General features: G+C 37.5%; 1 protein-coding gene across 1 annotated transcript; it reads right to left on the bottom strand.

The window, feature by feature from the left end:
• Nucleotides 1–5,581: 5,581 nt before the first annotated feature.
• Nucleotides 5,582–17,489, bottom strand: LOC148850284 (SUMO-conjugating enzyme SCE1). Its single transcript, XM_088944677.1, has 5 exons — nt 17,187–17,489; nt 16,958–17,041; nt 6,291–6,443; nt 6,080–6,193; nt 5,582–5,975 (listed from the first exon to the last, which is right to left on the bottom strand). Exons 1-5 carry the CDS (start codon nt 17,253–17,255, stop codon nt 5,913–5,915), a joined length of 483 nt encoding a protein of 160 aa, XP_088800803.1. The 5' UTR covers nt 17,256–17,489; the 3' UTR covers nt 5,582–5,912.
• Between the last annotated feature and the right edge of the window lie 1,309 nt (nt 17,490–18,798).

The raw sequence follows: 18,798 nt of genomic DNA, 5'->3' as shown, positions 1-18,798 counted from the left end.
TTTCTGTTTTCTTGTTCTATAATTTTTAATACATATAATATAATTTCTAATTTTAGAAGTATGAGTAGAAATAATACTTAAATCATCCTGAATACATAAATTTAAGATATAACATATACATTTGATACGAAACAGTTTATCATTTAAACATAGTTTTAATTGGGATTTTAAAATGTTTATTGCTAAATCATTATTACTAACATTATCAAAACTAATAAAAAATAATTTATTGTCAATTTTATAAGTATGTAAAGTATTTAAAATACTTGCAACAATAGTTGGGCCAATATGTGGCTATTCAAGCCTAATAAAACTTAAAATTATTTTATTTAAAAGTCAATTTTCATCAATAAAATGACCAGTAAGACAAATATAACTTATGTTAAATTTAGAATTCCAAATATCATAAATAATTGCAACTTTAGAATTAAGATTTTATAACATATAAATTAAATTTTGTCTATATGAATAAAAAAATTTTAAAGCATCTAATCTAATAGTATTCCTAAAAGCTTTTTAAAATTGTGGGCTTATAGAATTATGTAATCATTTTTCAAGTTTAGTATCGTCAACTAACATAAATGGTTGTTCAGCATGTACAATGTATTTTATTAATTCTTGTCTCTTTTTTTTTAGAATATTTAAAAATACCAACCCCCACCCAATTTGTGTTTATGTTGTTTCTCCCCCTTCTTCTTTTTCTTCTTTCTCATGGGTGAGCAAATGTCTGTCCAAATGGCCAATACCACCCTTCCTACAATAGCTAAAGTCTTTCCTACATTTTTGGCAAACAACTCTTTTTCCCTTCCCCTGAATTTCATCTATTTTAAATATTTTCCAAACTGAGCTAATAAACTTAGTGGCCTTATTTTTCTTTCCCCTAGTATCAATACTAGGGGTGGAAGTTCCACCAATATCAATAGCATCCATATTGGTACTAATACTACCATGCTATGACTGAATATCGTCGACGTTGAACATGTTGGGGAATTGGTTTTGTGAGGAGTCGGCCTTTTTTCAATTTAAAAATAAATTTAATTTAATTGCACTTACTTGGATTACCGGTTCGGAATCTCAATTTAATTTCAACGGTTAAAGCCTTTCAACTCCAAGAGTCCAAGCCTCCCAAATTGCTAACTTGAGAGATGAGATACTTAAGCAATTGAGCAAGCCTTATTGCTGAAATTTCAATAAAGTTGAGAATTGGAGAATCAGATAATATATGAGAGATTGAGAGATTGAGACTTGAGAGAGTATGCAAACTAAAGAAGGAATTAAGAGAATTGTTAAATTGGTGTGATGAGAATGGTGGAGGATAGGGTTATTTATAGGAATTAAAAATAATTCAATTGCCTAAAATACCATAAAACTAGCCATCCTTTAGTTGTTGGGAGGGGTATTTTGGTTATTGTAAAATTATTTATCACTTTACCCAAAATGCCCCCTAAACTAGTTGTTATATAACTACTATGGGCATTTATGTCATTATTTCTCCCCCCAAAACCAAAATACATAAATACCCCCTATATAGCTATTAAGGGTGTTTTTGTAAAAAAAAAACCCAAAAGTTGAAACTAGTCATTGGGGAGCCCCTGTAGCAATCATGCCATGACATACCAGCCCATGGACCTAGAATTGCAGGCCCAGAATGACTTGGACCGTTCCGTCGGACCTGGCATGGCCCGCATGCCATTGTGCCATGCCAGGCTACAAGTGGCACATCCCGATTTACACCTCTAGACCAGATCACTCGATCCGACTTTCGACCCATGGATTCAATTGCAGTTGAGCATCGAGGTCATTCATAATTTTGTAAACACTTAGGCCCAAATTTTATACCTATCTTGGAGAATTTGTGATGATGCCTTTTTTTTCAAATTTATTTTTTGCAGTATTATATATCTTTTGAATTTTTTGGAAGCTAAAATAAAAAAAAAAAGGTGTTTCATAGGCTTAGAGAGGGATATTAAAGGGTAGAGAACTCCTAAACAAAGGAATTGGTTGGGAGATTAGCAATGGTAGATCGGTGAACTTCTTGGAAAGATGGATTAGAGAAAAGGTAATAGCCAAATTGATGCCACAAGAAACTATTGTTAATGAGGAGCTCTTAATTAGTGATGTTATTGATCAAGAAAGGAAGGTGTGGAGGAGGGAGAAAATCTGTAGTCTTGTTCAAAACAATGTTTGGTTGAAAATCAAGGCTACATTCATCCCATCAAACCAAAAAAGAAGATAAGTTGATTTGGTGGTTTAATTCTAATGGCAAGTTTTCTTCCAAATCTGCATACAGTTTGAAGTGTAACCATTTATCAAATTCCACGAGTGGTTACAATTGGAATAATATTGTTTGGAATCTCAAATGCTCTCCAAAACTACAAGTTTCATGTACCTTTTACTGAACAATAGACTTCCCACAAAGTCTCTTCAAAGATTTAGAGAGACTGTAATATTTGTGGGGAGGAAGAGGATGTGAATCATATTTTTAGAGGTTGCACTTTTGTGAAGAATTGTTGGTCGATTATTAATCTAGCTATCCAAGGTTTGGATGATTTGATGCATTGCATTTAGAAGGGGGTATATACACCATTGCTATGTTAGCTAGGAACCATCTTGGTGAGGTGTTGGATTTCAAAGCCTATAAACTAGAGCATGGTTTAGCTGAATGCTTTGACTGTTTAGCGGGCTGTGGAACCAATGATGAGGTTCCACGCCAGTAATAAAATACATGGGGCTTGCACCTTTCACAATGAGGTCCATGAACTTATTACTGGCGTGAAACCTCATCATTGATCCCACAACCAGTTGAACAACCAAAGCGTGTGGATAATCCGAATTCTATAAACTGGACCTTTCTTCTATTAATAAAGCTGAAGTCTGGGCTGCTTGGGAAGCCCACAATTTGGCATTGAATTTCAAGAATTATCCTATCATTGTAGAAGGGGACTCTAAGATTATGATCTCATGCCTTAATCGTGTGATGCCTTGCCAATGGAACCTGTGAAACGTCATCCATGATTGCTGGGAGTTGAAGGAGAGCTATGAGAAGGGAATCACCTACAAACATGTCTACTGTGAGGCGAATCAGGCTGTAGATTGGTTAGCCAACCATGCACATGAAGTCCAGACGTTAGTTCATGGTTTCGATTCTTTAAATCTTTGCAAGTTTCATTGGTTTTTTTGCCTTTATTTGTTCCAGTGATTTGAAGGATATCTTTTGAATTGATTGGATCTTGGACGAGGTTAAAAACATCAATATATTTTTGGTATCCACAGTTTCTATGAATCTTTTACCAAAAATAAAGAGGTTTTATATGAATATTCTATTTTTTTAATAAAATAAAAAACTGCATCTATATATATAATGTATGCATGTATATATGTATGAGAATAAACAATAATATTTAAATCCATTAAACAGCCTTTAACTCCCACATATTTAGCATTTCAGTGTATATTGGGCATCCATTCTTCCTTTTTTGGTTCTATGTTAAAGCAAAGCCTTAAAGCTTATTCCAGTAAACAGGACGGGGAAATTGCATGCTAGAGCCGTACCATAATTCCGATTAACATTGGCAAATTGCAGTAATGCCCCTACATGACCATATATGATGCTCTATTCAAATCATAATAAGATTTGGCAAAGTGCCACCTGACTGATTGTAGCGGAGGCTTGGGTTCCATCGAATCCCCACCTGTACACAGTACCAGGGTTGAGAGGGATCATGGTTATGGATTGAGGATGGGTGGAGATCACATTTCCTGCAACCCACATCTACGTCAACCCCGAGACCCTCCAGTCATTTTTGAATACCAGTGCTTGATGAAAAAGATAAAATGTCACATCAAATTAGTGTTTAATTAAAGGGTTTTTAGCGGGCAAGGCAACTTTTTTTATCTTGAATATCAATAAAACATAATATTTTTATAAAATAATTAAAATAAGGTAATTTTTTTTGAAAAATATCAAGGAAGGGCAATGGCTTCATCGTCTTCCTCTTCCTCTGCCTCTATGATTGTTTTTAACAGATGGTTGAACAATACACGCTGTGCTAGGTGCAATGCTAGTGTGTGATAAACCGGTGACAAGCCAAGATGCGATGGCAAAGCTAGTGCGATACAAGCCAAAATGTGACGGCGATCAGAGTGATTCGGATGAATATAGAGGCCACCCATCCCTTCCTTCTCTTATCCGCGCAAAACATAAAATGGATTCACCGAGGCTTTAAATCCAGTGTATTCGGATGAATACAAAGGCAGAGGAAGACGATGAACAATTCCCCCTTCGGTCTTTACTCTCTCGCACTCAATTATCTCCCTTTCCAACTGCTGGGCGATAGAAGAGCCTTTGCTTGAATAGGTCGCTCTAAAGAATCTTCAACTTCATTTTACGTAGAAGGAATCCCGATTCTTGAATTCTCTGTAGCCGACCGAACATTTGATGAAGTAGTTGAGCTCTGGTGATGGAGGCCGGAGTTCCCTCAAATTTTACTTACCTGACGGAGCTTTGGTGATCTGAGCATCGATGATTCATCTTTAGCTTCCAATGACTGCAACAATCAGGTGAATTCCTGACCACCTCCGCGCATAGCTATCGCCTCCTGGTGGCTTGCGCTTTTGAGAATTCTGATGATTTTATTCATCAACTTGCCTCCAATCTCGAATTGGGCTTGCTAAACCACCTCAAGATTGCTCGTGTTGGGGTTGTAAGACCTCTTATCTCTCTTATCTCCTCTTCCGATGCTCAACTTCAAGAGAACGGTGTCACCACGATTCTGAATCTCTCCTTATGCAACGAAAACAAGGATCTAATTACCTCCTCGGGAGCAATTAAACCCCTAATGAGAGCTCTCAAGACCAGAACAACAACCGCAAAGGAGAATGCCACCCATGCCCTAATCCGACTCTTGCATGCAGTGTATTCGGATGATACAGAGGCAGAGGAAAAAGATTAATAGTGCCATTACTCCTGATATTTTTCAAAAAAAAAAAATTACTTTATTTTTATCATTTTATAAAAATGATAAAAATACTGACATGTTCAAAACTCACTCCCGGTCTCGGGGGTTGTAATGTGATCTTACCATTGTGTAACCCCCTTTAAGCACAACAGTCAACAAAACATAACAATTCATGGTTCGATTGGATAATTTGGATTAACTAAAGAAAATGCTAGAAAAAAAATGGTTGAATTAAAACAGGATTTAGTATATTTGTACTTTTATTGTCAACAAACCAGCTATTAGCAATTTAGCATGGCAATTCCCATGCGAGTAGTCGACTACTGCCATTCCTTTTTTTTTTTTTTTGGAGGGAGGGGTGGTAAAAACTGAAAAAAATATAATCATCAATCAAAAGAAGGTTAAAAAAACTCTCTCCTTCCAACTTCATGGGTTGGCTATCAAGTTGAAAAAAATTGGAGCCTTAAAGCTAGTTACGTGTCCATCAGAGAGCTTGGAAGGAGAAAAATATAACTCCAAATGACAAAAGAGTTTTAAGTCATAACGTGCAAGGGTATACAAGGTTTTGATGTCCTACCTGTTAAATAGTGCAGCAGTTCTATAAACAGTCAAAGACATTGGGGTTTGATAGAATAAATCATCTTTCATGAAAGGGTTAACTGTTAGAGATCAACCGTGGTAATCATGAGAGACGGGAGTTTTTTTTTCAGACCACAAGAGATAGAAGAGTTCACAAACCACAATAACAATGGGAGAACAGGAGATTTGGTCTCCCTTCTAAAATGAACACCAATTAAACCTTTTTCTTTACCCTAATGTCAATATAGTTTGTCCACTACCAATGAGCTTTTCATATACCCAAAAACAAAGTCTATAATGCAGCCTTCACATACATTACACGCAACCGACAGAATGTAGATAATCTTTAATGAGCAAAAGTCAGCTGCAACGGCACTAGACAAGAGGTGGATACTGCTTTGCCTGTTGTCGGACCCTTCTCTTGTACTCAACTGGTTCCTGCAAATATAACCAGAGTCGATTAGCGAAAGGAGTAGTTCTCTCACGTAGTTTTAACAGAAATTGAAGCAAGAGGAAAGAATTTTGAATTTGGTGTAAAATACCTGGATGAAGAGGTGATATCCATCTGTTTGGGCAGGATCAGCAGGATTTGGCTGGTCCAGCAAATCTTGTATGCCCACAAGAATTTGCTTCACTGTGATAGCTGGTCTCCACCCCTAGACACAATACATAAATGTGTCAGCAAATGACAAGTTGATTGCTTCCTACCATATAAATAAACAATGGTAAATACGTGAGACTTTGGTTACTTACACTGTCTTCGTTGAGAATTGATAGGCAAACAGTTCCAGAAGGGTAGACGTTTGGGTGAAAGAAACCTTGAGGGAACTTGCACTTTGGTGGTTTACTAGGGTAGTCTTCACTAAAATGAAGCGTAATTGGAAAGTAGCCACCTTCCCAGTCGGTCTGGCATTCAGTAAAGCAGTGTTGTTGATGCCACACAAAACCAAAGGAAAAAGGCATTTACAGATATAATTATGGAAGGAAAAAATAAATTGAATGAGGCATAGTGATAAATATATCCATTAAAAATGTGTATCCTCAAACATGTCTTATTATATATGCCTTCCATGAGAGAATACAAAAAGAGACCGCATTGTCTTCAGGTAAAAAAAATGAAAGAATGGGAACAACGTTCACCCACTAAGACAGATAAGAGAATGACACTTCAGGCAGATTTTAGCCAAATTTAGATATTTACCCAGGGAACCATCAAGCAACCCATTCCGTTCATTGAAGAAAAGAAATGGAAGAATGGCTCCAATATCTAACTCATTGAGCTAACAAAAATATCCTGAACCAGTAATGTTATTTAAGAGCAAACCAGCAAAGGTACAACAAAAACAGCCTCATGTGAAGATTGAAAAAAAAAATATTGCATCTTGCATAATAACAACATTTGCTTGTTTGCCCAACCATGATTTGGGCAAAAAAACAACTTTGGGTTACAGCAGCTTACCTCAACGTTCAGAGAACTGTACCGGACATAGAACCAGAGAAGGGAGAGGTGGGTCAGAGGTTCAACCGAGGTCGAACCATGATGACATGGCATATGCATATACATACATACATACAATATATATATATATATATATATATATATACAAGTCATATAAATATTATATAATATATTTTACAACTTTTAATATACTTAAATATGGTGCTTCCTTAATTTTTAAAACAAATAAGGTTCAAGTCTCTTAATTTACATTTTCTTTAAAATACATGCAAAATAAAGTAATATGTATAATAAAGAATCATTAATTAACACAAGAGGTGGACTAATGGTAATTAAGCGATATATGAAAATAAGAGGCCATGGGTTCAAATCTTGTTAAATACATTTTAAAATTTCATTTGGTTAAAAGAAATTAAAAAAAGGTTAAAGACCTGGGGTGGTTTCATTAAACCGAGACCGATTCACCAGTTTTCTGGTTAAATGGATCGGTTAGTCGGTTTTCACTGTTTTTCTAATAAAAGCAGTTATTGGGGTAAGACCAAACCTAGGGCTGTCAATGGGCCGGGTCTGACACGATGGAACCGGACCAATTAGGGTGGATCTGGTTCCAGAACTTGTCCCGATGGGTCTGTTCCGGTTCTTTAAAAACCCGATTACTATCGGGTCGGAACCGGGTCCACCTTGTCCCAAACTGATATGGACTTGACCTGACCCAGCCCCTATATATATAAATATAAATATATATACACACACGGTATACATTATTATTGTTTTTTTATCAGTTTCCTTTTCAACAGTTTTTTTTTTTTATTTTTTTAGCAGGGTTTTCATTGTATTTTAGGTTTTTATAGGGGTTTTATTGCATTTTTAGCAAGGGTATTATTAGCACACATATCAAAATCGGGTCCATCAAGTTGGACCCGATTGTCCCAAGAACCAATTGGTTTGGTTCTGGGTCCAGAATTATAGACCCTATAGGGTCTGGGTCAGTTCTGGGTCCACGAGTTCTCCTATTGGTTCCAGGACTGGTTCTACTTGGTTCCGACCCGTTGACATCCCTAACCAAACCAGCCAAGAGCCCGGGTTACGACTCAACCAGCCCAACTGGCCAGCCCGATCCGGTTTCCTAAACATTGGCTTACCTTTGCTCCAACAAGTGGAACCTTCATATTTGAAACAAATTTATCAGCAGAACTGCTTTCTCTAGTGCCACCGATATATTTATATAGATTTTTATTTACAACCAAGGCTAAAAAAATAACACGTATTGGCCCGTATCGGCTGATACGTATTGTATCAGAAGCTTCCCGATACGCCACTACAGAGGGTGTATCAAGGTTTTGACCAGTTCAGGGGGGGGGGACCTTAAATCGGCCCCTCTGAACCGGATTTGAAAAAAAAAAAAAAACTAATGGGCATATCAGGCGTATCGATATTTTGAACCTTGTTTACAACTATGTTAAAGCTTAAAACAAACAAAAAAACATATGATGCATGCTGACTAGACCTGTTCAAGGGCCGGCTCGGCCCCCGGACGAGCTTGAACAAGTATATGGGCTCGCGGGCTTAACCTCGGGCCAAAAAGCCCGGCCTGCAATAAATTCGAGCCGGGTTGGGGATTTGCCAAAATAGCCCAACCTAACCTATAAATAAACCTAAAAACCCTAGTCGAATACCCCTCTTTTTTTCACCTCTTTCCCTTATTTTTCCAACTGAACCCTTCTTCTCCACATCCTTTTTCCCTTCTTTATATTCTTTTTTTAATGTAAATAAAATTTGAATTTATATTCTTTTTTTAATGTAAATAAATTCTAATTTATATTGATTATTGAATAGGGAAAATTTCTAATTTTTTTTTATTAGGTCGGGCTTCGGGCTCGGGCTCGGGCTTTGGGCTTTTTATCAGGGCCGGGCTCAGACCCAAGTTGTAGGCCCATTGGTCGAGCCGGGCTCGGGCCTAACATATTTTCATTAATGAAGAGTAAAAGCCCGGCCGGCCTGGCCCATGAACAGGTCTAATGCTGACCAAGCACAACTTAGACCTGGGGCTCAGACTGCTATTTCATCAACATACAAAAGTTAATCAAGAGAGGATCCTCAGTCATGCAAGTGTAGATTGGACCCAAAAGTCGGTAACTCAAGCAGTTAGACAAAGGCCCTGTTTGATGATTAAGTACTTGTTAAAAGAAGTACTTGCTACTATTTTAACAACACAAGTACTTCTTAGAAGTATTTATTTTAACCACCACTTAAGGCTGTTTGGTATCCCACTTTTAAGTCACTTATTATGTTTTTAAGCACTTATTGGGTGGGGATGTTTGGTAAGCTACTTTCCCCATAAGTGCCTATATTGACACAAATAACAATTTTACCCTCCACTGTAGATTACTCGGATCTCTCCCTCTCCCTCTCATTTTCTTCACTGGAACTGTCGGAACCGCCGGAACTGTAGATTGGACAACAGAAAGACTCCTCCGATTAACAACCTTCACAAATTCTTGGATTCCCATTTCCGCCTCCCGAGTCTCTCTTGACTCCCTTTCCTTCTTCCGTTGTCTTCTAGCTTTATCCCCAGCTAGTCTGTTTGATATCTCTTAGCATCTGGTTTGCCTCCAACTTCATGCCTGGGAGGATTCCGTTGCTTCCAACTGATACCTTACAAGGTCCAACTCCCGGTGCTCAAACCCAGAACCATGGATTTTGTTGTCGTTCAACCAGAATCATTTTCGTATTTTTAGAGGAAAATGGAGGATTTTGTTGTCTCCGGTTGATATCTTACAAGTCTCGGTGTTCAAACCCAAGACCATGGAAGCTTTAGTAGAGAATATCTTAAAAAAAAAAAAATTGTTGTTTTTGTGAGCAATCAAAGAATTTTGACAAGGGTTTTGTAGAGGACCATGAACCTGACCTGCCCATTTCCCCATTTTCTAATGTTGGTATTGGAGCCCCTTCCTACAGTCATTCTTACATGTATTGTAAGAACCTCCACCGCTTTTCCCTTCCTATACTGAGAATGGTGTTGGTTGTTGTCGTACCTCCTCTCATCTGAAAATGAGCATTTTCAGGGTAATTCTCTCCCAATCTCTCAGTTTCTTTCCCATAAATTGTAGCTTCAGATTTTCTTTATTTTCTTTTCTTTTTTTTTTTTGCAGTTGGGTTCAAGGAAACTTTCTGGTTTCAATAGTGTTTTGAATTTTTCAGCTTGTGTTAGTGTTGATCTGTTCACCACTTACAGGACCTATAAGAATGGCTGTAGGAAGGGAAAAGCAGTGGACCTGTAAGAACGACTGTATTAACTATACACCCAACTCCGCCGGCTGGCTTTTGCTCACCGTGGAATGTTGCCGGTGGACCTGCAACCAAACACCGCCGCTACCTGTTGTTGTAGGGTTTCGAATGGAAGAAGATGATAAACTCGAGTGGGGGTAGTTTTGTCATTAAAGAAAAAAAACAGGGACGGGCTTGTCCCATTCAAATGAAGCACTTCTTCAAAAAGTGCTGAAAAAAAAACATCCATGTTACTTTTTTAATAATAAGTACTTACCCTCTTTTTTACAAAACACCCATAAGTACTTAAAAACCACTTAATGTGTGGTCCCATGTGTTAAAAGAAGTACTTCTTTTAAGTGTTCACAAACACTACCAAAGCCCAATAGAACAGGTCATAATAATAGGAATACATTCACCATCCTACTATTTGTATGCACCACAAAATGAATATCAATGTAGCAAAATAAACAAAAATTAGCCAATGACTCCGATCCAATAAGAAAATTTATTTGCAAGATATAGTTTTTTTCAGTTGTAATGCTTTTTGAGTAGAATTATGATGTCCAAAGATATAGTTTTTTCAGTAATAATGCTTTTTGAGTAGAATTATGGTGTCCAAAGATAATATCAACAAATAATGTGTCACCATAGTCAATAGACATATAACATCATGAAATTGGTTTCCATTTGAGATTTATACACTCTCTGCCTCGATATTCCTTAAAATGAGAAACTCTGTTTTTTATTTTTTGTTGAGAGATGTGTACCTCATCACCATTAATTGATTTCTTTGTTAACCACTCCCAAGACCCCAGGTAGCTGGGACCAACATTAGCTAATTGCCTTTAATTGATTTCTTTGTCACATTTATAAGCTTAGTGGTATTGAAGGTTAAAAACCCAATTTCACTGATTTCATCAAAACTGCAGAACTACAAGAAAGGACTTCACAAAGTACATGAGACTAAAAAGGAATCCATACAGAACATCATCCACAAGCTACACACAAGAACATGGTTTTTTTTTTTTTGAAAAAGAGGTAAGGTAATTTTACTATTGAAAAACATACACCTAGAGAGGTCATAGAAAGACCTCCCTAAAAAAATACCTATTAGCATCAGAAAAATATTCTGATTTCTGAATTCAGGTATACACGAGAACAAGAAATGACTCCATAAAACGAAATTAGGATCAGAAATTATCTGCTCCCATTTCCTACAGACATGTTCACATCTGGAATCATGGAATTCTTAAAGAGTGTACATCCAGAACAACAGTCCCTTAATCTTCCCAACAGCCATGGTTACTGAGCATATCTTTCCTCCAAAAATGTGTTTGCTGCAGTGATTTAAAAGCGCAAGGCGCAAAAAAGGCACAGAGGACAATTTGTGCCTGAGGCGCAAAGCGAAGCGTGCACATTTTTGAAGCAAGGCACAAAAATTCAAAAAAATGTCAGAAAATTCAAAAAAATGCCAAAAAATAAAAAAAAATATTAAACATAATATTAATAAAAAATAAACTTAAATTTTAAAATAAATGTTTTAGAAAGCCTATTGTCTAAAATTAAAATACATAAGCATAAGATGTAAAGCATATTCAAATGAGAATTTAAAACTAAAATCAAACATATAAAACATTTTCAAGCATGTAAAATCTCTAATCTATTTTTTTCACTCAATCGCATTACTTCAAGTAGCTAATGTAATGTAAAACATATTACATTCCTGATTCTACGAGCCGCCTTTGTGCCACACCCCTCGAGGCAAGCCCAAACAAGTCCATGTTAGGTGTTAAATTCTTAGTTCTCATACAAAAAATAATAAATTCATAATTTTAATTGTTTTTCTTAGAAAATATTTTATTAGGATGAATGAATCAACAACATTAGCAAATAGGGGGTTCTCTGACTAAAATATTTTCTTAAAATAGCAATTAGAATTATAAATTCATTATTTTTTGTGTGAGAACTAAGAATTTAACACCTAACATGGACTTGTTTAGGCTTGCCTCGAGGGGCGTGGCACGGGGGTCCGGGGGCTCCAGCCGCTATGTTCAAAAAAAAGAAAAAAAAGCGTCAAATTTTCAAAAGGTGCATGCCTGGGCTGAGGTGCAATGCGAGGGCGTGCGCGTCGCCTAGGACCTAGGCAAGGCGCATACCCTAAAATGCGCCTCGCCTGTGCGCCTAGGCGTGCCTTTTAAATCACTGGTTTGTTGTGCTCTTTCCATATGCTCCAACAGACAGGTTTAAAGCCTCTCACTGGCCAGGATGCAATCAGCATGGACAGGTCTTTAGAAGTAACCCAACACCTTCCAAACAGAAAAATGAAGTGGACGCAGGCCGAAAGGACAAAGAATGAAGAGGCATGTGTGTGTGTGTGTGTATAACAAATAGCTACATGAACTTGTTTCTTTAGTAACATTCCTTTGTACTAATTCGTGATTTTAAATTTCTTATATTTTCTCATCATAACATTAACTAAATTTCTCACATGACTGCTCAGCATGGAAAGATATTGAAAGAAGTTACTTGAATTTACGAAGGGGATAAGATACAGCCTAGGTAATGATTTTAGGGTGAGGTTTTGGAGGAACACTTGGTGAGCAACCACCCTCTGATGGAGGAATCCCTGTACTGTTCCTGGTAGCTAGAAACAGGACTTCTCTGGTTGCTAATTGCTTGGAGATTCATAGTGGACAGACTTATCGAACCCCAGACTGAGAAGAAAACTGAATATTGGGAAATAGACAGCATGACGGAGAGGATGAACTGTTAACCAGCCAATGACAGCTCAGTGATACCAGAATATGAGAATGGGACAGCCTGGGGTCTTTTCCTCAAGATCCTTTTTCAGATGGATCAATCATATAGCATTCAATGACTTCCCATGCTACAGAGTATGGGCCTCTCACGCCCCCTCAAAGATTTCTTTCCTAGTATAGAGAACAGTCTAAGGAAAGTGCCTAACAAGAGATAGCCTAATCAGAAGAGGATTACAGATTGACAATGATCAATCTGTGATGTGTGGGGTAGCAAGGGAGTTGGCAAACTACATGTTCATATATTGCAAGGTGGCAGGATCATTATTCCAGCAGCGATCCTATGGAATATTTGAAGAGAAAGAAAATCACACAACTTAAATACAAAAAAGATTTCATTGGGGTCTCATACAGTCCACTATTGGTCTTTGAAAATGTGTTCAGAGATCATAATAAATGGTGCTGAGAGTATTATTTCTACATCCCATTGTACACAACTTTTTGAATGCAGGTTCCATACTTTTTGTTAGTTGTTTCTTATAAATCAAATATTCTTTGCCTTTTTTCCAAAAAAAGATTCTTATAGTTCAATTATGTGTAATTTCTTTGATAAATAAAATAAGTCCGATTATATGTAATAGGTTATGTTGTTTATGGAATATTTAAATTTTATAATTAAAAGTGATATTTTAGCCATGGTTCAAAATATCGATACGCCCGATACGCCGGTAGAGGCGTATCAGTTGTTTTATTAGTTTTTTTCCAAATCCGGTTCAGAGGGGCCAGTTTAAGGTCCGTCCACCCCCTGAACCAGTCAAAACCCTGATACACCCTCTGTAGGGGCGTATTGGGAAGCTTCCAATACGATACGTATCGGCCGATACGTGTCGGTTTTTTTAACCTTGATTTTATCATATCTTGGTATTTAAATTCATTATTTTTTATGGGCAATATTAAAACTTTATTAGCTTTCTGTTAGTATTTTTTCAAGAGAAGATAAATAAAAAAATGTAAATGCTGTACACGTCAACATGGTATCATGTCCAATAAGTTATAGGCTGTATTTTCAAAAAATGACTGCCTCACTAGTGCCTACATGGCACTTAGATACCCAACTAGGCATGTTCAGGCAATGCAATACGCTGTTGCCTACTCTAGAGTTGCCTCCCAAATAAGTGATAATTGAGAAAGGAGATTAATAAAGATGTTGATAATATCATAACCAGATTAGGAAGCAGGATCATTAGCCTTAAATTTCAAAACCTTCTTTTGCTTGGGTCCTCATATCAGTAAATATTATCTGATGCCCTTGCTAAGGGTTGAGTAAATCAACATTTTTTGTATAGGTGTGGACTGAACGGACAATTTTTATCACCAACATTAGAAATGTTGGGACTAGCTTTTACTTGTTCTTTTGACAAGGTTCAATTGAGTTATGGACTCGCCTTTTCTTTTACGTCTTCTTTTATTCATTTTAATAAATCTCCTCTGATCGGTTATAAAAAAAAATCACATCAAAAGGAGCACCAAGCAATCCACTTAGAAATTCCATGGGTTCCCCTCCAAGTTACATCATGATCAATGATAAGCAGAAGTTATTAACTATTATACCCCAGAGATTATGAAGATTTTTCAAGTGGTTGTCTTCATCATTTTCCGAAGGGAAAAATTCAGGTCTATATATTCCTTATCCGCCTCATCCTCATGTTGATAAATGTTTCATCAAATAGACTAAAGATCTGCACCTTCTTGCTGTAAACTACTTCTTTGTGCCAAAACCTAAACTCTTAAAACCATATTCAGAAAATCAACAAATTCCCTTGGCCATTGGTCTGATCTGAAATCAGGTATTTCACAGTAGGCATTGTCATCTAAACTTGTCCAAACTATATGGTATCGTCCATAAGAATCCTGTTCTGCCATTCCATTCTGTTACTGCCATATCCATTGTTAAATTAACCCCAAGTAGATGTCACCAGGCCTATTGAGAAACCAAATAAACCCATAAATGATAAATATGCACTTTTCCCCAACAGACTCATTTCATGGAGTACACTCTCAGGAGTCATAATCAACAAGTTAGAAGTCTAACTATTCATACTCCCAAATCATGAAACAACTAAGGTTGCATTTGAATAAGCTTCAAGGTATGTGCTTTAAAATCCCAAAAGCACAAATCCCCAATTTTAGGCATTGTGCTTTGGGACTTAAAAGTATTTTGGCTTTGGACTATAATGTTTTTAAGATCAATTCTTATCAAACACTTTGGTTCAATTTTGTCTTTCACAGCCTAAAGATCAAAAGCAAAAGCTTATCCAAATGGAGCCTAAATCTCTGCATAATGGACTGTACTTGCCTTGTTCCATCTTGGGCTCCATGCAAAAGTTCAACATGTTATGCTTTTCCAAAAATTTTCAGTTCCACCAATAGAATTGGCATGTTCACATATTTATAAGGGGCACGGACACACATATACACACAAACAAACAAAACAGGTGGGTGCAAAGATGACAATACAAAGAATGACATGTAGGACCCTTACAGTTAAAATACACATTACTCAATTCAAATACATTCGGAGATAAGAAACAGTTTTCTATTAGCAAAAATAAAGGGTTCAACACAAAACCCACCTGACACCATTAAATGATTTTTTATTATCCACCTCCTGGAAATACTATGAACCGCTTTTCAGGTCCATAGTAACACCTTAATATCTTGAGTTCATTTTATGCAGTCTAACCAGGAGAGGTTTGTCTTATATGGTCCAAACATAAGACAGACACCCTTCTTAATTTATTGAAACTTAGAATTCTTAAAGATTGAAAATTAGTATGTCCTACATAGCATATATAGAAAGGTTATAAAAAATAGTTATTAGTTAGAGGTGCAAACAGGGCCATGTTGGCTTGGGTTGAGGTGAGATCATCAACCCAAGCCCAGGCTGATGTGTCAAAATCTCAACCTAACCTTCACCCACCCTGTTCTGACTTCTGACTGCAACTCAAAGTTCACAACCCTAATCCATCCCAACTTTATATCAGATTGGCATTTTCTGACCTAACTCTAACCCAATTCAACCAAGCCAACCAAATTTTGGGGTTGGGTTGGGCTGGATTTAGGTTTGCCCAGCCCAAGTTGCACCCCCTATAAATAGTCAGTTGTCCCTCAACATAATGGAAAACAAGGAAGGAACTCGAGTAAATAAGCATATCATACATCTCTTTGTTTATCTAATTAGTGGCTACTGATTCTGCTCTTTCTTCATAGTTCAAACTCTAATTAGTGGCTACTGATTCTCACTCAAACTGCTTTTTTTGCACATAAATTTGATAGTCATGATGATTTTTTCCCACCAATTATCATGATTTTGATAGAATATGGGATTTCCTAATCTAATGAAGGCAAGAGTTGAACTATCATAATTTTGTACACCATACTGGACGTAAGCAAGGCAACAGTGCAACACAAGGGTGACAAAAAATGGCATGAGTTGGAAACCCAATCTTGTCAAAGGAGTGGAAAATGCTTCCTTGCATTGTCTAACCATAACAGGAACCCACAACCTTAAAGGGGGCAAAAAATCCAACAAAACACTCCCTAGTATTTAATTTAAAAAGTTTTTGGCATGTCATTGAAACCGGTACATTCAACTCTATATATCCTTCATGATGTGGCAGATACTGTCCACCCAACTCCAACCACCACCACCACCCCCCCAAAAAAAAAACGAATGGCTCAAGCTCGCAGGCCCTAAGGGAACATCAGTAACAACTCAACAGAAAAGCAATTCAGGCAATCGTAAAACAAGTAAAAGAGATATGTATAGACAGGTTGAAAAAAAGTGAAATCAACGATAATGAAACAGCACCTTAAAAAGTTAAATAAATGGAAGCTCCAGGAGACAAGAGAAATAGAGAGGGATGACAACTTACCCCAGGCTTACCAGGGATTGTGCAATTCCATACCATCAAATTAACAGTACCATCTGGTAAAGTCTCTGGCTTGGCAACGAAACCCTAGAAAGAAATTCATAAACAAAAACAATGAACAAACAAAATCAGTAAAGAAAATCCAAAATATTCAAAAGAAATGCATACGATACAATTAAATTAAAAAAAAAAAAAAGAACAGAGGTCCTTGATGAGAGAGAGATATACGGACATGAGGATGATTCTTACGCCAGGCTTTTCGCTCCTCGGCGAGACGGCCACGCGCTATACCTCCCGACATGTTGGCGCTATATTTACTTCTCAGTCTCTACCTCGCTCGCTCGGACTTCTGCGTGCTCTCGATGGATGGTGAATGCTTAAAACCTCCTGGCTCCCATTCCCACTTTAAGTTTTATCTGCCCTTCCACAATTTGGTGATTTCCCACCTCTCTTATCTATTCATCTTGATTTTACTATTTGATATAGGCCTATGGAATTCAGAATTATGAGGTGGAGTGCAGTGTAAAAATCGGGTCTCTACCTCGCTCGCTCGGACTTCTGCGTGCTCTCGATGGATGGTGAATGCTTAAAACCTCCTGGCTCCCATTCCCACTTTAAGTTTTATCTGCCCTTCCACAATTTGGTGATTTCCCACCTCTCTTATCTATTCATCTTGATTTTACTATTTGATATAGGCCTATGGAATTCAGAATTATGAGGTGGAGTGCAGTGTAAAATCGGGTTTATTTCCTTCCCCGCGAAATTACAAAGCAATGGCCACGCCCACGGGCCCACCGCAAACGAACATTATCATACATCTTGGATTATTATTATATGAAAGGAACCTAATTATAATATATTTTTTCATTGATTTCTGATCAAAAAGTCAATCGCATCTTGAGCGTGAGAATCACGCTACCATACCATCTGTCCCTAGATGTGACGGACGGTTTGCGACCCTTGTGCGGCTTTACGAATTACGATTTCTGGAACACAACACAAACGGACTGTCCGGTGCCGCTCGAAACTGAGATCGTATTGACGCCTTACATATACATCTCAGCGTGTATTAGGAATATCTTCCGTATTTATCATGGGAGTTGTTCTCAATATGCGGGTGGGACTTGCTGACTGCTGAGAGGCCGCTTGTGGGGCGCCAATCTGATCTCCTCGAAAGTACAAGCGCGAATCTTCTTATAACCGCGAAGTCCTGCTACCAATCGGAAGGTCAAGAATGAGAATCACTTTTCAGTTTTTTGTTAAGATTCTGACTGTTATAATTACTACAATGCCCTATCAGTCTCATTAATGAAGCTGAATTTTCCCACCGACCGTGGAGCGTGTAAGGCGCCTGCGAGGCGCCAGGTGTGAGGAGCAAATCCGGTCTCACCAGCTCCAGTATCAGTTGACATGGCATTTCGTAATTGGCCCCCTATCCTCCCATTTGTACAGAGGATTCTTGGACACTTTTTATTCGCCACTTCCCCACAGGTGGCAAGTATAACTGTAGGACGCAGTTTCCCCAGTTATTCTGGACCGAGAGTGGATAGAGCGAGGTTCAAAACAAGTTTCATTGGAATTGGTCATGTGAAGGGATGATCAGTTTTATTTTTAGCTATATAAATTTTATAATATAATATATTATATAAATTAAAACATATGCTCATACATATATATTCACCTAATATAAAATATTATATGTTTGACTTAATATGTTTAAAGTTTTAGGCCTGAAAGCCCAGCCCAACCTGGGCCCATGTAAAGCTGGGGACGAACTAACAAGGGTATGGGCCGGACTGGACTGATGACTTGATGAGTCCTGGTTCTTCACTCTCCATCCTGGA

The sequence above is a fragment of the Nelumbo lutea genome, chromosome 5, assembly GCF_056320005.1.
Source record: "Nelumbo lutea isolate HS-2025 chromosome 5, American lotus-T2T, whole genome shotgun sequence".
In the NCBI taxonomy this organism is placed as follows: Eukaryota; Viridiplantae; Streptophyta; class Magnoliopsida; order Proteales; family Nelumbonaceae; genus Nelumbo; species Nelumbo lutea.
The sequence above is the reverse complement of the archived record's forward strand: the minus strand, read 5'-3'. Positions and strand labels throughout refer to the sequence as shown.

Coding starts and splice junctions, on each gene's coding strand:
- LOC148850284 (XM_088944677.1), bottom strand. CDS start 17,255: ATGTCGGGAGGTATAGCGCGTGGCCGTCTCGCCGAGGAGCGAAAAGCC. Junction 6,444..16,957: donor CAATCCCTGGTAAGCCTGGG/GTAAGTTGTCAT, acceptor ACTGAATGCCAG/ACCGACTGGGAAGGTGGCTA. Junction 5,976..6,079: donor GATATCACCTCTTCATCCAG/GTATTTTACACC, acceptor TTATATTTGCAG/GAACCAGTTGAGTACAAGAG.